This window comes from Marmota marmota, unplaced genomic scaffold (assembly GCF_001458135.2).
Source record: "Marmota marmota marmota unplaced genomic scaffold, marMar, whole genome shotgun sequence".
Classification (NCBI taxonomy): Eukaryota; Metazoa; Chordata; class Mammalia; order Rodentia; family Sciuridae; genus Marmota; species Marmota marmota.
In genome coordinates this window covers 684,576-709,130 of record NW_026000141.1, presented here as the reverse complement: position 1 = coordinate 709,130, position 24,555 = coordinate 684,576, and the positions used below count along the sequence as shown (strand labels likewise).

The 24,555-nt window shown below is 38.6% G+C and overlaps 1 protein-coding gene, 1 pseudogene and 1 gene segment (V, D, J or C); all 3 read right to left on the bottom strand.

Moving 5' to 3' along the window:
• LOC107159025 (immunoglobulin lambda-1 light chain-like) overlaps positions 1-24,555 on the bottom strand; it is a 738,922-nt gene that overhangs the window by 63,362 nt on the left and 651,005 nt on the right. Inside the window, exon 3 of one of the 39 annotated variants that reach the window (XM_048785812.1) lies at positions 1,218-1,228. The exons of the other annotated variants lie outside the window; for them this stretch is intronic. Within the exon in view, the coding sequence (XP_048641769.1) occupies positions 1,218-1,228 (11 nt within the window). The remainder of the gene's footprint in view (positions 1-1,217; positions 1,229-24,555) is intronic. 39 annotated transcript variants of the gene reach the window in all.
• Positions 1-24,555, bottom strand: part of LOC107159024 — a 587,419-nt gene that overhangs the window by 57,735 nt on the left and 505,129 nt on the right.
• Positions 19,054-23,046, bottom strand: LOC107159031 (annotated as a pseudogene).

Genomic DNA, 24,555 nt, shown 5'->3' with positions numbered 1-24,555 from the left:
CTGCCTGCAGAACTTACATGGACTGTGATTTAAGCTAGCTGCCTGCAGAACTTACCTGGACTGTGATTTACCTGGACTGTGAGTTAATCTATTGAGACACTGCTTTACCTGGACTGAGACAACAAACTGTAATCTACAACAAATTGTAACTGGTATCTTTGCTAACGGTGTCATTGCTGGTATAATTTTTCCAAGGGCTTCTTACTTGGAGCCATCAATTGGCTTGGTATTGTAGCATTTTGTATCCTCCCCTTGTGCTTGTAGCAGATTATTTATGGTGTTTATGTAAAAACCACTATGGTCGTTATTTAAATTAAACAAAAGGGGGAATTGTTAGAGTCTGTAAACAAATCGGGATGGCGCCTGGCATTTTGCCAGGGGGAGTGGTTTGTGAGGTGGCGCCAGCGAGCCATTAAGTGTGGAGATTTCTTATTGGTTGACTGCTGTATCTAGTTTATGCTAATTAGATAAGCTGTGTGGAATGTATATATATACCCCTCCTGTCCTACAATAAAGGGCTCCCACTCCTTCTGTATCAATGTACACAAGTTGCTCGTCACCCCCCGGTTATTTTATTTTGCTGCAGCCGGACAGCGGCATTTAACCTGAAGGAAAACTTGAAGGATTATTTAGGAGTCAGGAATTTTCCCATACAAATAGTCCACCTGACTTAATTTCTCATTAGTTGGATAAGGAATTTGTAGCTACTATAACCCAAGTGTGATTTTTTCACCGCTTTTTTGAGCAAAGCATGATTTTCTCTTATGCATGTCCCCATTCCTATGAGATATCAGTAGGAATGCAGACAGTGGAGCTAGAGGAAATTTCTGTCTCTTTTTAAAAATTTGCCCCCTGACAATTTGTCCTTTGGTAAGTATCCTACAATTTAACTGCTAAAATCATTAACCAAGGCACTGTGGAAGAAAGTGCAGACAATGTGGCAGCTTTGTTCAAACCCTGGAAACGATATTTTTGGTGGAGTGATAACACAAGGGTCACAGGAATCCATGGCCATCACAGCTGAGCCTGTGCTTTGAGTTACATTGGGTCACACCTGAATTGAGCACATCCTTCCCACTGGAGAGGCAGGACTTGGCCTGCTGTCATTTATCAGAAGCTCCTTCCATGTTCCTAGGTTTCAATGGGAATAGATGCCCTTCCTTCTGGAATTCCAGAGATGGGCCAACTCAGGTCATATGAGGATATCTCTTTCCTAGGTACTACTATCATAGGCTCATAAAATCTCCCCATTCTCTGGATATCAAGTTCTCAGGGAAAAGAAGAGAAGGTGCCCCATTACCTGTTCCAGGTTGTGTTAAAGAGATGAGAAAAGACTACCCCTTTCTCAAGCCCATCTTCCAGCTCTCCCAGAGGAGGAACTCACAAGCCTGAAACACTCTGAATCTTTCCTCACTGCAGCTCAGATTTCCATTTTGCCTTATGGTATTTCCAATGATTAACACCCTGCCACCAAACTCACCTGCTGCTGCTTCTGCCACTGTGCCCTCCTTGCTTCTTAAGCTGCAATGTTGGCAGGAGATGGGAGCTATTTAACCATTCACTATTGAGCCCTCTATATTCAGGGTAGCCACAGCAGCAGCCAGAAAGCAACAGACTTCCTCAACAGCTTTTTTTAGTTAGCTTTAAATTCTAAATCTTTTTTCTTGAGATCCAGGGCTTTTGAGAGTGAGGTCATTGGTCTCTGATGGGAAATACCAGCAAAATAGGAGGTTTCTGCACCATGCCCACCATATTATCACTTGGTATACATAGGGTGCCCATTTTCTGGAGAGTGCTCCATGTTTCCCCATTCACCCTTTGACTCTGGTGTATTTCCTCTGTGACATCTCTGGATTTCCTTGTATAGCTGGGAATTGATGTGCCCATTGTCTTTATCTTCACCCTGTTAATAAAACTTCACTCAGGGATACTGCCTGTGTGTAAAGTTAGCCATCTTGTAGGCCACGTAGAACAATCCTTATGGCATCTACAAGGCTTGGGCTCTTACTTTTGGATGAAAAGCCACATGCTGAAATGAAGTCTAATTTTCTCATTGGAGGAATGCTGACCCTCCTGTGAAGCCAAGTATTGATATCTCATCAGTTGATTAGGTTTCAATGCTGGTCTTTCTAAAACCATGTTTCTGAGGAAGACCAAGATTTGTCATAAGTAGGATGTCAGATTGTGCTGATTGCGTAGATCTTGGTACCAGTACAATGTCATTGTCATTAAAAACACCTACCTACACATGGATAAACTATGAATAAATGATTGGTAGAAAGGAAACTAAAGGAAAGCCAAGGAAATATAATATTGATTGAAAGGCTTGAGCTGCTCTTCATCAATTCAATCCCAAGCCAGTTCTGTCTCCTAGGCCTGCCACTTACCAAGATGGTTCCCCCAGGGCTGCCACTCTCAAATTCCTAATAAATCTTCAAATCTTCACTCACAATTTTAAAGTTAATGAAAATGCACCCACTTTTGAAAATTTCCCTATGCACTGTTATTTCACCCATAAGTACATCCTTTTTTAGAATAGCTGCAGTAAAGGGAGATTAAAAAATCTAAGATATAAGGTACTTTTCCAGGAAGCTTCAATATATGGGACTTTACAATGTTATCTACTATTCATATATCAGAGACCACATTAGCCTAATGATCCTGAGAATTTCCCTACACCATAAATTGTGATGGGATCAACAGAGGATGTTGTCCCCACATCCCTTCCCATGCCTACCTCTCTTTAAGTTTCCTTTATAAGAAGAGTTTAAGAACCCCCAAAAGTGTTGTTTACTCTTCAGATGGCCCTTATCCTCCTTTGCATGTTTATTTTTCACTTTCCTAAACAAATATCTATGCCTTAAGTGGTGTTTCCTTCAATTCATTTCAGCAATATTTTGGGGGATCCCCACTCATCATGAGTTGAGTTCTTCCTCTTTGGTAACTCCTCATAATGCACATGAGGATGTGTGTACACTAACATACTCAAACACAGAAATACACAAAAAATGTCATGGGAAAAAACTTGGAGAACAATGTGTGTTGACTAATTATATGTATTAGGATATGGTTCCCAGTATGAGGGAATAGTATTCTAGAATCTATAACAGCAGGAGAGGCCAAACTATGCTCCCTGTGGTCCTGCCCACAACCTTGCTGAAATATACACCCTTGCCTTCTGGACATTACTCTGTAATCACCCCTGGGGTCGAGTCACCTGTCCTGTCTCTTTTGAGGGCCATCTCTTTCCTGCTAGATCCTGGAAAATTTAAAATGACTGCACTCTGGTCAAGAGAGAGAAAGACTGTGTAAGACTTAGAGGTCAGAGTTTGACAGGCTGTCCTTTTGTTTATAGACAAAGACCCATGATTGAATGTCTGGATAAAAAATATTTTTTGGAAAAAATATGTGCTCATAAGACTACCAACTGTAACAGATTCTATTCCCAAGACTTGTGCCAATGCTTTCTTAAGAGTTTAAGAGCTTGCTGATAATCCCCCTGGTGATATCCCCCTAACAAACAAGCATGTGTAGCTTAATGTATGGACAGACCTCATAACCAATCCAAATTATTCCAAAACAACTTGGTTAATGCAATGATCTATTGAAGTTTGTTAAAAACAAGTTACTTCACCTGTTGATCCCTGTTTTTTCTTTAATACCTCAGTCTGCCTTTACCTTGATGGAACACTTGCTAGGTTTCTAACTGAAACTCTATTTCCTGTTATGCAAAGCTGTTCTGAACCTGAATATAATCTGTCTTTGCTTTGAGTTATTTTTACCTTCTTGGTTGGCAATCCTCAGTTTAGACAGGATCCTGCTGCACTCCGTGGTGACCAGGTACTGCCATACTCACAGCAGCCAACATTCATTTCCACCCATGGAAACCTCCATCAGTGTTCCTTCAACAAACAGAAATCCAGATGGATCCCAAGGCCTAATGGGCCTCTGGGACACATGATCATCTCAGCCTATCCATTTCACCCAGAGCATATTTTTCCCTGGGTAGCTCTTCTCTCTCACAGCCTTGTTTCCACTGACTGATATTGAAGAACCATAACAATGTGTTGCCAAAATGACCTCAATTATGCCCCAAGTTTCTTCTCCTTAGGAATGTCCTGGGAGCAGAGTTGCATAATAAGGGGATTTTCAAGGAGAAAAATCATGGGTATCCGGGTTCTGGAGAGGGATGTGGGGCTGTAACTCCAAGTCCCTGAGGAGGAAGAGGAAAGGCACAGAGGTTTTGGCTTCACTTCTCCTTTGCCTTTGTCCCTGTGGTTTACCCTCCCCGGACATCAATTGTATGTTTCTCTCTATCAAAGTACAAAGATGAGAGAGAGAGAGAGAGAGAGAGAGAGAGAGAGAGAGAGAGAGAGAGAGAGAGAGAGATTTTTTAAGTCTCCCAAAGAAAGAAAGTCTATCAAGTATCCTTTCAGGGGACTCACCTCAGAGCTGTCCTTTCTGGCCATCCATGCCCTGTCTCCCCACCCATCTCCTCTCCTCGCTCAGGCCTTCTGGACCCTCTTGTCAGAAACCTTTCTTCCTTTATCCAAGTGTACTTTGCTCCATTAGATAGGGAAGGGGATATTTCTTCTACTCCTTCCATGGCATGTTACAAACAAGAACCTCTAGAACTATGAGAAGAGACTGGCATCCTGGACTTGAAAGCATAATGAGAAGGCACAGGATAATTGAGAAGAACAGGGACTCTGGGGTTTGAAGACCAGATATGTGCTTCTGCTGTCAGCCCCATTTAAGTTCTGAATGCAGGGAGGTTCCTCCAGCTCTCTGAGCCACAGTTTCTCCATCTGTGAAAAGATTAATACTGGAATCAGAGAGGAGTTTTTTAAATGACTTAATTATGGGGAATGTTGGATACATACACACAATCAGATACACACAGTTGCAGGGATGGCCATAGTCTGTGTACTGATCAAAGAAATGTCCATCTGAACATCCCACCCTTCTGCTTAATGGGTTTTATGTGGCAGATATCTGACCCTGGTCCTCAATAACAACAGGAACTAAATACAACTGATGTCCACACTCTGTGATGAGGGTCTTAACTTCTCTAGCCTTCTGTCTTTGTCAATGCTGTTTGTGAGAACCTAGTGCTGGAGGGATGTCCACAGCTTTCCAAGAACTAAGCACATGATCAGCAATGCTTTACAAATATTTTATGTCTCTTATCTACTGAAATGGACCAAGGAATGGACAGTCATATCTTACAGAAATCTAGGGACCATGACTGTAACACACAAGAATCACTCTGATTATACTTCCATTTTGGCCATAACCCCACTTCTCAAATTTTGGGCTGGAAAGCAGCAGATCAGGCTGGTGCTGCCAGGCATGAATCCTTCCCCCCATCCCCACCACCCCTGCAGAGCCTGGCTAGAAAGCTGTGAGGAGAGGTCAGTCTTTCCTCTGATCTGAGTGAGCTGAGCCCATCTTGCTCATGGTTTTATCGCCTTCCTTCTGGTGCTGGCAAAAAGTGACAGATGACAGGGAAGGAGGTTGGGTCTCATTTCTCACCTGTGTGTGTCAGTGTGAGGTGAGTACCTTTGCTGACCCATGACTAAACGTAACAGCTCCATCTTTGACATGTGCTGCATTGACAGACAGGGTGGCTTTTGTCTCCTAGCTGGTGCCAAAGTATCTCTCAGGGACATGTGAGGGCTGCTCACTTTTCATGTCATTTGAGCAGGGATCTGACATGGCATATGCTAGTTCGAGTGGGTGTATTCTTTGGACAGTGCATCACCAGAGCAGGGGATTATGGCTGTCAATTCCAGAGGCACTGAAACTGAGAACATCTGTAGGAGCTCTTAGGAGGTCAAAGATCCTGCAAGAGAGGATAGGAGCGATGGCCTCAAGATGAAGGATCCATTCTGAGTAGCCCCAATTAGACTGTGTCTAGGTTGAGCATAATGTTTGAATCAGACCCAGCTCAGGGTACTTTGAAGGCTGTATCTAGGGATAAGACACAGGCAGTTCACTTACACAAAGAATGAGAAGGTGAACAGAGAGGGGTCCAGGCAATAATATTGATGTCCCAAGCTCTATGTTTTGAAACCTATAATACAGCTGTTCTCATATAGGTCTTTCACAGGTCCTTTTGGACAGTAAGTATATTGTTTTTTTGAATATTTTTTTCCATTGAGGGTTATTGGTTAACATTCTAACCAAAAGTGAGATAGTACAGGAGAATAAAGTGTAGGGATAGAACCCCAACTTCTTCCCCCCTCCTCTCAGCAGAAACTTAGCCTTGGACCCAAAGGCCCCTCACCATAGTAACCTTCCAGAGTTTGACCTGTGACCATCTTTCTATTTTCTTTGGGCTTTGGTATGTCCTGAGCCTAGTTAAGCATGGCTATTGACCTTCCAGGATCCTGGCCAAGGGCTGAACTGCAAACCCTCTGAGATCATTCAGGACACATGACAGCAAAAGGTGGACCACTGATCCAAGCCTTCCACCTCCTTCTCCTCTCTGGGACTTCAGATGAAGTTTGCTCCCATCCTGGTCATTTAATTAGAATGTCATTAGAATTATTCTTAAATCATTTCATACATGACATTTTGTTTGATAAAGAACCACCTGAATGTGTGGACTTATCATACATTGCAGTGTCATTCAACATGATATTCTCTCTCTTCTATGACACCCCCTTTCCACAATAAATTAGCAACTGCTATTAAGAATTTATTCTTACTTTTTCTTTTTGCAAAATAATTTATATAATTTTGTTACTAGTTCCATAAGCCAGAGATGCTTGAGAAAAAAACCTAAAATCCCTGTGGTCTCCTTGAAGGTTGTGGGCTCACAGTTGTACATGGATGATCTCTGGAAGGTGGGTGGATATAGATCCCTTCAGCAAAGAGGATACTTTCACTTAAATAAGTTCAGGCCCATGATCATACCTGAGGCCCTGAGGCAAGTGAGATTGTAGAGAACTCTGCAGAGTCTCCTCAAGGAGGCTGTGCATGTTCCATCCAGGGAAGGGGCCCAAGTGCCGCAGTCTGGCTGGGCACAATTCATGAGCCACTTGTCAAGCAGGAATGAACTTTATTTTTAGCACCCACGCCACACCACATGAGCTCTCCATGAATTCCCCGAGAGCCCAACCGCCACCTCCGGCACTTCCGGCAAGCACTTCAACCGGAACCCTTCCCGCTCTTGAGGCCGATTGGCTGGGTCGCATGAGGAGAGCCAAAAGAGTCCCCCAATGAGCAGCTCCGGGGTCTGAAAGGGCAGGGAAACAGCCCAATGAGCATCACCGCAGAGGAGCCAGTCAGCTGGAAGTTTGCTGGGGCCACAGTGAGCCAATCAGCTGGAAGTTTGCTGGGGCCGCTTCGGCTGTGGCTCTCAACATCTTCCCCTCTCTGTTTAATTAAACAACAAACATGTGGCTTAGGGACTGTGCCTGACTTAGGTTGTCCAATAGTACATATGTTCCTTACACGTCATCAGATGAGCTGACCTCAAGGTGTCAGCCTCCTGTCTTAGGTTGATACCATTGCAATTGGATCTTACCTGTCATTGACTACCAGTCCAGCATACAGCCACACCTGTGGATAGGCCTTTGTACCAGTGTGTGGGGCGGGTGAGGTTCTTTGCCTCACCTCTGTTGGCCTCCAAATTTTAGCTGAATGACCATCACAAGCAGAAGAGAGGAGGATACAAAATGCCATGACATCAAGCCAATTGATGGCTCCTTTTGGAATAATTGTATCACCAATGACATCATCAGCAAAAATACCCCGGCACTACCACAAGTTGCTGCACCAACAGATAGTTCACAATGCATACAAATGATACGTAGTCTAGGCAAGTTTTGCAAGCAGTTCAAAGCAGAGGAATCCATTAATATGTCCATTTCCTCCCAAAGCAAATTGACTTTTTGATTGAGCATCACTTGTTGAGTTACATTATTCATTGATGCATCAGTTTATACAGTTTGTTGGGATAGCTATAGCAGAAGCTGTAGTTTTATCTTTGTCTTCACCAGCACTGGGATGAAGATAGGAATTATGGCAATGATGGCTAAAGAAAAAATTATGTAACATTCCAGCAGGCACTAAAAGAAAGCAATTTTCTAAACAATTTACATTATGCTGAACAGAATTATTAAATATAATGAAAAGGAAAGGTGAAAGTAAACAAACAGATCTGTTAACCTCCTTTTTTGTTCACATATTAAAACAATCCTCAACAGCTGTTTACCCAATTTAAATTAAACCATTTAAATCATGTGAATAAGAAAAAAAAATATTTGGATCCATTTTTTCATGAGTGCTCGTCATATATGATATATGGACATACGCACATACAAAACAAAACACAGGTGTGCAAAAATAATACATACAACACATAACATAGTAGTAAAGGCCTTGTAACTTTTTACAGGTGAAATCTCCATTGCAATGTTTAAAAACTCCATAGCCAAAAAATAGAACTTATCAGCAAAACATTAACCTATGTCTGTATGAGCTCAAAAAACAAAATAGAACTTCATGATTTGGGAAAGGGCAATAATAAAATAGATATTGAAAAAAACATCCTGGCTTCATTAGCCTCCAGGTGTGAGAGAACCACTGTCGCAGATGTAAGGATAGCCAAATTGGAGTTCTGGATATCAGCTGTTATGGATTTGAGCCAAATCATCTTCTTTTTGGTCTGTAGAAAACCCTTTAGTTAGTCTCTCTGGAATCCAAATTGGCTGCTGTTCTCCCTGTGGAAACACACAAACAGACACGTGATCCAGACAATCACTGGGTCAGGACCTTTCCATTGTCCTGTTAGAATATCCTCCCAAAGTACCTTGGGCTTATGTACATTTTTTGGAAACATATGCCTTTCCACAGCACTAAGCCCTGATGAATCCAAATTTAAAAAGTTTAGAGTAAAAAGAGTTATTTTAAGTTTATCTTTGGGGGATATATACCCCTTCCCAATTCCCTCTTTTTGTTTTAATAAGTACATTTTAATAGTTTGATGAGCTCTTTCAACTATGCCTTGTCCCTGTGGATTGTATGGGATTCCTGTTATATGAGTAATGCCAAATGATGAGTAAAATTGTTTAAAAGAGGTAGAAGTATAACCAGGGGCATTATCTGTTTTTAACTGTTTTGGAACACCCACAGTGGCAAAATTTTTTAAGCAATGAGCTATAATATCTTTAGTTTTTTCTCCAGTATGAAGGGAGCCCATCAAAAATCCGGAAGAAGTATCAACTGTAACATGCAAATATTTTAATTTTCCAAATTCTGGCAAGTGTGTGATATCCATCTGCCAAATATCGTTAGGTTTCAGTCCTCTAGGATTGACTCCAAGATTAACTTGTGGTAAAAAGGTCACACAATTTTGACATTGTTTTATTATTTGTCTAGCTTGTTCCTTAGTTATTTTAAAACGCTTTTGTAAAGTATTAGCATTGACATGGAACTTTTTATGAAAATTTATAGCTTCTTCTAGTGTAGAGAAAATATGTATGTCATGTGTAGTTTTATCTGCTAAATCATTGCCCAAACTAAGGGCTCCAGGCAATCCTGTATGTGCCCTGATATGTCCTATAAAGAATGGATCTTTTCTGTCCCAGATTAGACTTTGTATAGTGGAAAGCAAAGAGAAAACAGTAGAAGAAGGGGAAATCCTACCAGCATCTTCAAGAGATACTATAGCATTAACTACATACTGACTATCAGAAAATAAATTAAATACAGAATCTTTAAACATCACAAAAGCTTGTAAAACTGCATTAAGCTCTACCTTTTGAGCTGATTGTTTGGGTACTAAAAATGTAAAAGTTTGATCAGGGGTAACTACTGCTGCTGTACCATTATTTGACCCATCAGTGAATATATTTGGAGCATTCATGATAGGTGTTTTTCTTGTCATTTTTGGAAAAATTACAGGATGCAATGACCAAAAAGACAATAAAGGATTAGATGGTAAGTGGTTATCAAATGAAACATTAGATTTGCACATGATTATTGCCCAAGTATTTAACTCATTAGCTAACTCATCAATTTGATTCATAGTATATGGAGTAATAATTTTATTGGGAGAAATTCCAAACACTCCCTTTGCTGCTTTTATTCCTTTGAGTATTAATTGTCCTACAGCCTCAGGATACCTAGTAAGAATAGTGTTAGGAGAATAAGATAAATGTATCCATAATAATGGACCTTCTTGCCAAAATACTCCTGTAGGAATATTTTTTGTTGGTAGTACAATAAATAATAAAGGCAAACTTATATCAATTCTATCCAAATGCATATTTTCCATATATGTTTCAATGATTTTTAATGCCTTTCTTGCTTCAGGCGTTAACATTCGGGGTGAATTTGGATCTGATGGACCTTTTAGGATATCAAATAAAGGTCCCAACTCTCCTGTTGGTATACCTAAATAAGGCCTTATCCAATTTATGTCTCCTAATAACTTTTGAAAGTCATTAAGTGATTTGAGTTGATCTACTCGTATTTGAATTTTTGGTGGACGGACCATGGTTGAGGATAATAGAACTCCTAAATAATTAATTGGAAAATTTAATTGTACTTTATCTATTGCTATCTCTAGATTATAATTTTTTAATAAGTTTGTAAGTGTGGCATAACATTCTAGCAATGTGTTTTTATCTTTGTGTGCTAATAATACATCATCCATATAGTGAAATATTTGTAGTTCAGGATTTTGATTTCTAAGTGGCTGGATTACTTTGTTAACATAAATTTGACACATAGTTGGGCTGTTAGCCATCCCTTGAGGGAGTACTTTCCATTCATATCTCTGATCAGGACCTTCATGATTCAGTGCAGGGATAGTAAATGCAAAACGTGGACTATCCTCAGGATGAATTGGAATTGAAAAAAAACAATCTTTAATATCTATAACTAAAACATACCAGGTTTTTGGCAAAGCAGACAATTGAGGAATCCCTGATTGAGCAGGTCCCATAATAACCATCTCATTATTAATGGCTCTTAAATCTTGCAATAATCTCCATTTACCAGATTTCTTTTTGATGACAAAAATGGGAGTATTATGGGGAGATACAGAAGGTTGTATATGTCCTTCTGCTAATTGTTGTTTGACCAGGTCATGGGCTGCTTGTATCTTTTCTTTAGTCAGGGGCCACTGAGGAACCCATACTGGTCTTTCTGATTTCCAAGTAATTTTTATTGTCTCAGTGGCCCTTTCTGAAAATCCAACCCATGTCTGTCTGTTCCTTGATCTATTTGTATTGGTGCTGCTATACCTTGTTCTTGTTTTTCTAATCTTTTTCCTTTCCTAAAACCTTGTCTAGTCATAATAGTGGGTGCATTTTGGTTGATGTTATTTGTTAATGTCAAACCTAATTGATCTAGGACATCTCGTCCCCATAAATTTACGGGAAGATGATCCAATACATATGGCTGTATAGTTCCTTCACATCCTTCAGGATCCTTCCAATCTAATACCATTGCACTTCTATGGGGATTAGTCGCCACTCCTAGGCCTCGAAGCGTTTGAGTGGCTTGTTGTAATGGCCAATGTTTTGGCCATTCTTGACGAGAGATGATGCTAAGGTCTGCACCTGTATCCAGTAGCCCATTAAATTCATGTCCTTGAATATTTAGTTTTAGCATGGGGCGAGAATCTAAATTTAAAGAAAGCATAGCCCAATCTACACCTGTGGAGCCTAATCCCTTGGAACCTCTTTCTACAGTACGACTGGAAAATTTATCATGTAGGCTGGGTATTATTAGTAACTGTGCTATTCTATCTCCTGGTGAAATTACTGATATACCCTTTGGAGAACTGGCTATTATTTTTATTTCACCTTCATAATCGGGATCAATTACCCCAGGACTTATCATAAGTCCTTTTAGAGTAGAAGAACTGTGTCCCAATAATAAGCCTACTGTTCCTTGGGGAAGAGGCCCTTTTACCCCTGTGGGAATGAATTGAACTCCCATCTCTGGAGTTAGTACTGCTCTGGCGGAGGCACAGATGTCCAATCCTGTGCTCCCTCTTGTTTGTCTAGTGAGGGATCTAATGGATAATGTGTCCTGGGCACTACCCTGATGGTGTTGTTGGGTTCCTCCAGTGCCCTGTATATTTGTGGTTGTGGGCCCCGGAGCACTGTGCACCCTTGTCCATTTTTTGGCAATGGATCCCGATACCTTTCTCCACAATATCATGGGTAAGCACCTGGTCCTTGTCAATTTTTTGATAATGGAGTACCCTCTATGGTGGTTTGAGAATGGCATTCATTAGCCCAATGTCTCCCTCTACAACATCGAGGGCAAATACCTGGTATTCTACCCCTTTGATACCTAGTTTTGTTAAACCCTCCTCCTATGGGGCAATTCCTTTTAAAATGTCCTGTTTGTTCACAATTGTAGCATGTTTTTGGCCTGGCATTTAAAACCTGTTGTACTGCAGCTGCCAAGACTTTCCCTTGTTCATTAATGTCTCTACATAATTTAATATATGTGTTTAAATCTCCATGTTTCCATGGTCTAATGGCTTCCTTGCACCATCTGTTTGCTTGTTCATAGGCTAGCTGTTTAATTAATGGTATTGCTTGTTCTGTATTCCCCAAAACTCTAGTAGCTGTTTGAATAAGCCTATCTATAAATTCAGCGTAAGGTTCATTAGCTCCTTGTATTACCTCTAGATAACTGACCTTGTTAATATCCATGTCCTTGTAAAGTCTTCCATGCCCTAACTACATCTGTAGCAATTTGTGAGTATATGGCAAGATCATATGCAATTTGTTGCTGCTGACCCTCATAAGGTCCCTTTCCTAACAACCTATCTAGATTTCTCTGAGGATAACCACCTGCTGCATTTTGCCTAGCTATCTCCATGCAAAATTCCTCATTGGCAACCTTCCATAACAGGTATTGTCCTCCATTTAGCATAGCTTTACACATACTAGTCCAATCTGCTGGTGTCATGTTCAAATTGGTAATGGATTCGACCATGCTTACAGTGAAGTGTGCTTGAGGACCATAGGTTGTTACAACCTCTTTTAGCTGCTTCACTGTTTTGAAATCTAAAGCATGGTGAATTCATTGCCCTCCTGCCTGCTCAAATACAGGGCATGCTAATCTTTGAGGTCCTGTCTCAGGATCCCATCTATCAACTACAGGGGTTGGGGGCCTCCCAGCATATGTTGTCCTCCGTAGGTTGAGCTGTTGGTTGTAATCTTACACCCTCTAGTGATAGAAAGGTGTTAGGAGCAGCCTCCTGTTGTAACTTCTCCCCTGATGGCTTTTTCTGCTCTAAACTTTCTTCCCCTTTCTGACTATCTCTAGAGGCCTCCTCTTTTACTTGATCTATCCTCCTGAAATGTCCATCTGTCCTTTCTCCCTATCTGTTCCTCAGATGCAAATAGTTTTTCCTCAGATGTGAGCGGTTTTTCTTCTGTCTCACCTATCTCCAGGGACAGGCAACTTAAAACAAAAGCAAAACAAAACGAAAGAAGAATCTTAAAATGCCAACCCATCCTCTTTCCCTGCCCTCAGGGATGAGTAGTTTACCTTAACACTTACCCTCAGTCGTTCCCCGTACAGTCCACCAAATGCCGCAGTCTGGCTTGGAACAATTCATGAGCCACTTGTCAAGCTGGAATGAACTTTATTTTTAGCATCCACGCTGCACCACACAAGCTCTCCAGGAATTCCAGAGAGCCCAACCGCTGCCTCCAGCACTTCCAGAGAGCACCTCAACCAGAACCCTTACCACTCTTGAGGCCGATTGGCTGGGTCGCGTGGGCAGAGCCAAAAGAGTCCCCCAATGAGCAGCTTTATGGTCTGAAAGGGTGGGGAAACAGCCCAATGAGTGAGCCAATCAGCTGGAAGTTTGCTGGGGCCGCTTCGGCTGCGGCTCTCAACACCCAAACGTTCCCTTGCCATCCTGTTACTGAACATGATCAAAGAGCCTTAAGGGATGATGTGAGTGGACATGGGAGGAGAGGCCAAGGATGAGTGGGAGGGCATCTCTGCAAGTTCTTAGGATAGAAGGGTAATACCTGGAATAACTTATGGATCATGATCAATGGTGCCCTAGGACTAGGTAGGGAATGCATGCAGTCATAGTGGAGGAAGGACACAGGCCCTAGGAGCCCAACACTCCCACACTGACCTCCCTTCTAGTGTACCTGCAACTCAGCTTTGTCTCCTGAGTGATTTTCAGCCCTACAAAAACAGATGCAGATGACAGAGACATTTGTTGTCACCTAGATCATGATCAAAGAACCTTAAGGGATGATGTGACTGGACCTGGAAGGAGAGGTCAAGGATGAATGGGAAGGCATCTCTGCAAGTTCTTAGGATGGAAGGGTAATACCTGGAAAAACTTATGGGTCATGAGCAGTGGTGCCCTAGGATTATGCAGGAATCCCTGCAGTCATAGTGGAGGAAGGTCACAGGCCCTAGGAGCCCACATTCTCACTTTTTTCCAAATTAAATGATATAATAACAGAAAGCATCTCATTAATTGAAAAAGGCTCAGCCTGAATCTCAGTGATTGAGGCGATTCTTGGAGTCTTGTCCTTCCTCTGGAGAAATGTGGAAAATGGGATCAATGATCAGTTGTTTTGTGTGTGTGTGTGTGTGGTGGGAGAAAACTTCTCCCAAAGAGAAGGAAGTCCCTAGTTTGAAGAAAGGACACACTGAGTTAATGCGGAAGTCCTCCGCAATGCACTGCAAATGTGGGTGGTGGATTAAAATAGTTGTAGCAGATGTGATAATGAGGAGGATAATGATAATGTTCCAGGTATTACCCTTTCATACTAAGAACTTGCAGAGATGCCTTCCCACTCATCCCTGGCCTCTTCTCCCATGTCCACTCACATCATCCCTTAAGGCTCTTTGATCATGTTCAATAATAGGTTGGGGAGGGGATACTTGGGCCCCCTCCCCTGGATGGAGCATGCACAGCCTCCTTGAGGAGACTCTGCAGAGTGCTCTACAATCTCACTTGCCTTAGGGCCTCAGGTATGATCATAGGCCTGAACTTGCTTAAGTAAAAGCAAGTTTGATGAAGGGATATTTATACACCCACCTTCCAGAGATCTCTTCTAAGGTATCTGCACCACAGCTTTGTCTCCTGAGTGATTCTCACCCTACAAAATCTATTTAGGCTGATACCTGAGTCCTGGTTCCTCTAGCACCTGCAATAGGTAAGTCTTATTCTATGTCCTGAGCTTCTTTAAATGTCCTGGAGAGACATAGAGATTTGGCCCTCAGACCCGGGTTATAGTAGCCCAGGGCATAGGATGGACTGTCCTGACTTCCAGTTCAGTGCCTGACCCTTAATCTCCTGTTCTGAACCCACATGCTGGTCTCCTCTCTTTCTCTCCTGGGTAGCTATATCCTCTGACCTGGAGTAGTACCTCTGCTGCTATCGATTGATGGAGGAAATCAAGAGCTTGTCATTCCCTCTAGATGACACCAAAAGCCTCTGTCACCTGCAATAATGTGGACAGGAGTGCTGCCTCACTGAGCCAGCTGCACCCTGTCCTGCACAGCACAGAGAGGAAGCTTTTGTCCTATGCATGGAGGGACACTGGTGTAGTTCCTGTAACTGAGTCTTAGTATAAAAAGAGACATCTCGGCCTTGTGTTTTGTTAGAAAGTGGAGCCTATTGAATAAAATTTAGCTCTTCTGTAAAGTGTCCAGGGTCACAGAAATTTTTGTGACACATTTTGGGGCATTTACTGCCTTCACATTTTATGTAGGAATCAAGACTGATGCTTTCCTCTGCTCCAATAGCAGTAGCAGCAATGTCATTAGAACCCCTGATGCTCTGGCACAGCAGTACAACCATGTGTATATCACCATCACCATCACCATTTTCTTCCTCCTCCTCATTACCAAGTCTGCTATAAGTATTTTACTCCATCACCCACATTTGCAGTGCATAGTGGAGAACTTCCCCATCAACTCAGTGTGTACTTTCTTCAAACTGGGGACTTCCTTCTCTTCTCTCTGGGGGAAGTGTTCTCCCACCACACAGAAAACAATTGTTTGTTGATCTCATTTTTCACATTTCTCCATAGGAAGGACATGACTCCAAGAACCGTCTCACTCACTGAGGTCCAGGCTGAGCCTTTTTTCAATTAATGAGACCCTTTCTGTTATTATATCATTTAATTTGAAAAAAATTAGAAAGCCATACAAGTCTTCCAATTTCACAGTAGATATAGCTGAGGCCCAAGGAGACTCTATTGCCGGGATAACTGATAACATTTCTTTCAAACTAAGAAAATTACCCAGCTATGCTAAAGGTAGGTATTGGTCTTGTTGTAGCAGGTTTTGTATAGGTCATCTGGGATTGGGGAGGGCATGAGGCCAGCATGGGAGGCACAGCTGGGCACACACATTATAAATATGCACACATATACATATATGCAAACACTCAGATGCACACAAGGGCAGTGATGGTTTTATTATATGCATAGGCTAGAAGAGGGTCTCTATGTCCTGAGTAGATGGCTTTATGTTGCAGGGATCTGGTCCTAGTTCCAGAGCCATCCCCAGGATGTGTAGAAGCAGAACTACAGCCAACTTCTTTGAATTTTCCACTCTATAATGAGTGTGTATCTTTTCTAGTTGTCTCACTAGATTTGATGCTGCTATGACATCCAGATTCTTGGAGGAGGAACTTACCTATGCAGTAAGTATAAACATGGTTAACACAGCCTTAATAAGTTATGTCCTTTGACCTACTGGCTTGGGTCAAGGGGTGGAGAATCACCACCCATAGAATCCAGGGATCATGAACACTGAACAGATGTCTGCCCTAATTTTCCTTTTGGTCAGGTTGTCTTTTTTTGCTTATGCCCCGGCCTAGAAAATACCAGGACAGAATGGTCCTGCCACCCCTAAATCAACACCTGATCCTTTTGAAAACTATTCGTTTGTGGTTAGAGCTAACTTAAGATAAAAAATATTAAGGTTTACATAGTTTAGCAGCTAGGACTAAACTTAAGAATTACAGAATTAAATAAATCTTCCAATGACTCTAATATTAAGGATTAACACCACATTTTTGAGTTTTTAATATCTTAACGGAAAAAGCTACAATAAAAAAGTGATGCAAATATTTATAGAACATTTAAAATCAACACTCATGAGGGAGAAATTATAACAAATAAACTATCTAACTTTGGAGTTAAATAAAATATATTCTATAATTTGGAAAAGTAGGTAACATTATTAAAGGATAAAATCTGATAGTAAAAAAATTTAGGTAACAAAAATGATCCATCAGTTTTGATCTGTTTTTGCCTTTGTGAGAAAAAAGATCTTCTGTTTTGATACAAGTTGTGAAAACTGAAGTGAGTGAATAAATACATTTTTAAAATTATTCAAAACAGTATGCATTCTTTGCTGTTCAATGGATGTTTTAAAATATTTATGCTCCTTAATTTTTTTTCTTAAAATAATTTTGTTTTTTTCCATTTTGCAGTTAATTTCAAGTTTTTTCATATAAATGATGAGAATTCCTACCAAATATATGCCTGCCAAGTACTGAGGGACACAAAAACATCATAGTTTTAGTTTGTTTTGAGAAACCTCAGGTTTCAGGTTTCTCTAACTTGACAAGTCAAATTAGCTCAATGGAATCCTACCCTACATACCAGGAATAAAGAAAAAAGTGCTCCCTCACTGTATGCCAAATCCATCCTCAGGTCTAATCAAAACCATGACACTTATGTTTATCAGTATATGAAGTCCCTGTAATCCAAACTGCCAAAGAGATAATTTAAAGCAATCATAATCATCTGTGAAAACATTTAATAAAAGTTCTTTCTTTTCTCCAAGAAAAGGTTAAAACATTATTCATCTTTGCTCTCCAAGAGATTGAAAACAGAATAACAAACATTAAAATGAAAAAAGAAGAAAGAAAGGAAGAAAGAGAGAGAGAAAGGAAAACTCCCCTAATAAAGATCTGCTAGAGGTAGTAATTTATGGCAGCATATGTAATGTTTAAGCTCTAATCTATCAAGGAACAAAATTGGGTTAATATGAAATTACATGAATGCCTTCAACTTAAGGACACACCATAGGTGATAATTTATCCCTGAATTTCATAGTCAAGATTTTCAAGCATTAATAACATTATGACAGTTTTTACTAGTATATGATTAACTAAAAAAGTGTTTCCTTTCATAATCCTGGTAATCCAAAAACAAAAAATATATATATTATTGTAAACATCACCCTGACAAACTGTATTCATTTCTAGTTTGAAATCATACATTTCAAATGGACAGATGTTTATTTTCTACTCTTGTAGCGCTACTTTTAAAAAGACTTTTCTGTCTTGCTTAGAATGTTGATATCCCATACATTTCAAAGTGATCCATGATGAGTATGCTTTCATAAAGTGTCCCACTTAATGTGCATAAAAGACTTAATTACCCAATTATATTTTACTGATTAAGTTTAACATTTCATAAAAATGAAATAGCTGATTCTTTTCTTAATTCAGCTGAACCAAAAAAATATAGTCAACTAATTTGGAAGAAAAATGAATAAATACATATTTTATATGTAGATTGTTCAGGAAGAAAGCAAACAAAATGCCAGTTTCACACATTGAATGAAACAGAACCTTAGACTTCCAAAAATAGCATATGAAGTGCATATAAAAATAGAAAGGAGATTATTATGAACTTCAATACAATCAGTCATTAACAATGACAGACAACTTCATGAAGACACTGGATATTTTTTTTTCCAAATGAAAGACAATTGTGGGCTTCATTGAAAAAGTATATGTGAAGGTTATTTCTTCCATTTTTACTTGTGCAATGGAAATCTGCATTGCATACTCTATTTATGAACAAAAGAATAGGTATTTTAAAATGAATAGACACTATTTCCAAATATTATTAGGAATAAGAGGGCACCACTGATTTGAGGTTATGTTCTGTCATCACTGATAGTTGATTTTGAGTTGTTCATCTCAGCATTTGTTCTTATTAAACTTTTCTGGGTGATATAACTTAAAACCATTATTGTGGCTTATGGAACACAAATAAGACACATTCATAGTAGTGTTTCACCATAGAGAGATCCTTCACAGACTATGTTGACAATATGGATTCTTTGTCTACCTGTACCTGGAATCTATATTGTAGAACAACATTGTTTATATCCTCATAGGTCAATTCTATGGAAAATTCTTTGCCAAATTTTCAAAGTGATACAGCAAAGGACCAAGATTTATCAAAATTCACCTGGCTTGAATGTTTTCCATATTGTATCAATATAGTCAATCACATTGTGAGCTGTGCCTATGCAGAAACAGGTGGCAATATAGTGCCACCTACTGAATTATGAATAAACCTCCTGAAAATCTCCTGCTGTCAAACAAAATTTAGAACCAGGAGGAAGACTATGGGGGTCAATATCAGGGAAAAAATGGGTGGTATCTGATCTGCTGATCTCCCATTATTGCTAAACAGATCCAGAAATAAAATGTATGTTTATTAATTTTAGAACATCTGTTCAGAACAAGATTGGGATAAAAGAGCCTAAAACAATAACAACAACAACAACAAAAACCACTGAATTCCTATCCTTGATAAGCATCACCTAGCACAGCTAATTCCCAGTCCAGTTTTTCTAGTCCAGCAACAGGTACCAGAATAAGTTCTTTAGTAAGATCCCATCTGTCTTTTAGAAAAACTCAAAATTTCTTTAATGATTAGCTAAAAAGCCAGGCAGAGAACTTCACTTGCAGTTTTCTTATTCTCACGGAGGACACCCATGCCTGTCCTGCAGCCCTTGTGAAGCTGAGAGGGGGTTAATGGGAGGCACCAGTGTTGCTGGATTGCCTGCTTGGCCCTAGGCATCTCAGCCTTGTTCTCCTAGCTACTGAAAGCACCGTGGCGGCTGGTTTCCTCCAGATGGCGCTCGTCGCAGACATTCCCTCAACAGACTGCCTGCCCCGCCCCCACCAGCCTCAGGGTTCCAAACACACTGGGCTCTGACAAGTCTTCAGATACTGAACTTGTCAGGCCTTCAAGGAGTGGTAGAAGTTGCTTTCAAGTATATGGATTAATAATAAAGTGCTTAAATATATATTTTCATTATATAATTAACAAATTTGCATGAATGTAAGACAAAAAAATTCTTGCAATTTGTCAAGCTAATACTGAGTGTTATATTTGTAGTATATGAAGTTTGATGCCAATGTCTTACCAAATCAGATATTCTCTGACACTGCCTGTACCTGGGCATCAAAGATATGTGTAAATTGGCAGGTGTGCAGTATAAGTTGATTGGCTAGCTGGGATAAGATTTATTCCCAAGTATTTTTTAAAATATATTTTGTAGTAAATGAATGTAATTTATTTATTTGTATGTGGTGCTGAGGATCAAACCCAGTGCCTCATGCATGCTAGGTTAGCACTCCACCACTGAGCTACTAACCCCAGCTTCTATTCCCAAGTATTTATGAGGCCATTGTGAATGAGATACTTTTCCTGATTTCTTTCTCTTCAGATGCTTTACTGGAGAAGAGGAAAGCAATTAATGTATGTATGTTGACCTTTTATCCTGCTACTTTGTTGAATTTGTTTATCAACTTTAGAAGACTTCTGGTGGAGTTTTTTGGGGACTTCTAAATATAGGATTTTTTCAACAGCGAACAGAGATAATTTGACTTATTTTCCTCTTTGTATCCCTTTAATTTCTTCTTTTGCGGATTGTTCTGGTGAGAGTTTCAAGGACTATAGCGTATAGTAGCGGTGAAAGTGGATACCCTTGTCTTGTTATTAATTTTAGAGGAAATGTTTTCAGTTTTTCTCCCTAAGTATGATGTAGGCCTTGAATTTGTTATATATAGCCTTTACATCATTGTAATAACTTCCTTCCATCCCTAGTGTTTTAAACACTAGGGTTTCTCCAGTGTTTTCGACATGAATGGGTGCTGAATTTTTTTGAATAGTTTCCTTGCATCACTTGGGATAATCACATGATTCTTGTACTTAATAATCACATAATTCATGTGGTGAATGTCATTTATTGATTTGCATATGTTGAACCACCCTTACATTCCTGGAATAAAACACACTTGATCATGTTGTACTATCTTTCTAATGTGATTTTTAAATGTGGCATGTCAGTTTGTTATTTTGGATTTTCACGTCAATTTTCATCATGAATATTGGTCTGATATATCTTTGTCTGGTTTTGGTCTCAGGGTGACACTGGCTTATAGAGTGAATTTGACAGTGTTCCTTCCTTTTCTATTTCATGGAAAATTTTGAGGAGAAATGGCATTAGTTGTTTTTTAAAAGTCTCACAAAACTCATCTGAGAATCCAGCTGGTCCTAGGTTTTCTTTGTTAGAAGGCTTTAATTGCTAATTCATTTATATTGCTTCATCTTGGTCTGTTGAAATTTTCTAGATACTCTTGATTCATTTGGGTCAGTCATATGTGTCTCATCATTTGACAATATATTCTAGATTTTCTAATTTATTGATATAAGCTTTCACAACAGTTTCTAATTATCCTCTGAATTTCAGAATTGTCTGTGGTGATATCTTTTTCATCTATAATTTTGTTGATATGACTCTTCTTTCTCCTTCTTTTGGTTAATTTGACTAAGAGTTTATCAATCTTTTTATCTTTTAAAGGATCAAAAATCTCTTCGATCTTTTGTAGTTTTACACTTTCATTAATTCTGGCTTTGATCTTAATTATTTTCTGACCTCTCCAGATTTTACAATTTGTTTGTTTGATTTTTTTTCCCTCTAGGATCTTGAGGTGTAGCACCACCTTATTTATTTGGAATCATTCAGTCTTTTAATATGGGAACTCAATTCTATAACATTTCCTCTTAGAAGCACCTTCATACTGTCTCAGAGATTTTGATTTTGTTTCTCAGCATTTGTTTCCAATAATTTCTTCCCTGATTTATTCTGTGGTTCATTATTCACTCAAAAGTGAATTATTTAATCTCCTGGTGTTGAAATGGTTGTGTTTTGCCTTGTCTTATGGTTGATTTATAGTTTTAATACGTAATGACCTTACAGAATTCAAGGAATTATCTCCATTTTTTTGTATTTTTTAGAATTGATTCATACCCTAAAATCTGGTCTATTTTAGAGAGAGTTCCTTGTGGCATTGAGAAGAAAGTAAATTCATTTTTTGATGGATAAAATATTCTTTAGGTGTCAGTAAGTTCCGTTTGATTAATAATATTTTTTTCTGAAGAGTCTTTTCTTAGTTTATGCCTGAATGACCTACATAATGGACAGAGGTATGTTGAAATTGCTCAGTATTGCTGTAGTGTGGTCTACTTGATTCATTGTATTGAGAAGGGATTGTGTTATATACAGGTGTCCCACATTGAAGGGTGTGAATATTTGTTATCATCATATCTTGTTGGTTGATTCCTTTAGCTAGTTTGAAGTGACATTTGTCTTTTCTGATTAATTTTGACTTGCAGTCTAGGTTTTTGATATTTGAGTAGTTACACATGCTTGCTGTTTTAATTTCCATGGTGTATGTTTTTCTATCCCTTATCCTTCAGTGTGTGAATGTCTTTGTAAGATGAATCTCTGTTGGACAACATTTTATTGGGCCTAATTTTTTAATCTAATCTGCCTTTCTATGTCTTTTGTTTGGTGAGTTTACAACATTTACATTCAGTGTTGCTGCAGAGAGAAAAATTTATTTTCTGTCATTTGGATTTATTTCTAATGGTTAATTCAGATTTGATTCTCCTTTAACTTACTATTCTTCTATTGCAATTCATTCCTATAATACTTTGTTTTATTTCTTTTACACTAAACTATTTCACTGAGTGCAGGCTTAGTGGTTTGAATACTTTTAGTTTCTGCTTATCATGAAATGTTCTCTTTTAACATCAGTTCTGAAAGATAGTTTTTCCAGTGTTATAATCTTGCTTGGCACCTATTTTCCTTCTGGATTTGTTATATATAATTCCAACCCCTGCTATCTTTTAAGGTCTGGGTCAATAAATCAATTGAAATCCAAATTAACTTACCTCTAAACGTAACCTGCATTTTTTCTGTTATCATTTTAAAATTCTATTGTTATTCTGTACATTAGGCATTTAAATTAAGATGTGTCTTGGAGCCATTACAGTGGTGCATGTTTGTAATTCCAGCAGCACAGGATGCTGGGAAAGGAGGATTGCGAAATCAAAGCCAGCCTCAGCAACTTAATGAGGACATTACCAAATTAGGAAGACCCTGTCTCAAAAGAAAAAAAATAATCAATCAATTTAAAAGCTTGGGGAGGGCTGGGTCATTGTTCAGTTGTTAGAGTGCTTGCCTAGCATGTGTTGAGGCTCTGGGTTCAATTCTCAGCACCACATATAAGTAAATAAGTTTAATCAACAACTAAAAAAATTAAAAAAAAAGAGCTTGGTGATGTGACTCAGTGGTAAAGCCCCTCTGGGTTCAATGCCTCATTAAAAAAAATGTGTCTTTGAGGGCTGGTGTCGTGGCTAAGAGGTAAAAAGCTCTCCAAGCATGCATGAGGCACTGGGTTCAATCCTTAGCACCACATGAAAATAGAATGAAGATATTGTGTCCACCCATAAATAAAAAATAAATATTTAAAACAAAATATGTCTTTGAGAGGATCTAGTCCACTATTGAGCTTTATAGCTTTGTTTCCAGTATTTGGAAGGAGGTTGAATGGAATTTTCAATATATGACAAATAATTTCAAAAGTATGGATACATATAAAACTTCGTAACTTAGGACTTACTTTTAAAAACAAACTATTAAATGTTATATTTAATGTTTTTTGACAAATATTAAATGTTATATGTACATTTTAAACATCATAACATAAATATAAAACACAAAACATCCAAAGTTAACACTGATGTATCCCAACTGACTTGGAATTAGATGATTATATATATATATATATATATATATATCTCTTATACACANATATATATAAATTATTATATATTTTAATATATATTATATATTAATTATATAACTATTATATTTATAAGAATTTATAAATAGAACATTTATAAATAATTATATATTATATTTATATACATATTAATTATATAAAAATATATTAATTATATAAATTAATTAATTAATCTATATATATTTAGTTGTCAATGGACCTTTTTTATTATTACTTATAGGTGGTTCTGTGACTCAAACCCAGTGCTTTATACATGCTAGGCAATAGAAGAAAGTTTTAATGTTTTGACAATACTTGTAGTATATATTATTATTCTTACCAAAATCTTCATGAAATTTAAAGCATTGATATTAAAATTAATTATTAATTTTCTTGAATATTCTAAAACATTCCAGTTTGGATGACTATTCAGATTTTCAGGGCGTAAAAGTTACACAAATAGAGTACACAAGAGTATGTAGTTAATATAGAATAATTCTGTTTACATTTAAAAATACCTTGTATTTTCAAACTTTGGAAAAAAAAAAACACCTAAGCAAACCCAAAGTACTTTGGGTCAAATTATGTCTCAGTACAAATAGTATATCAAATTTCAATAAATTATAAACCAAGAG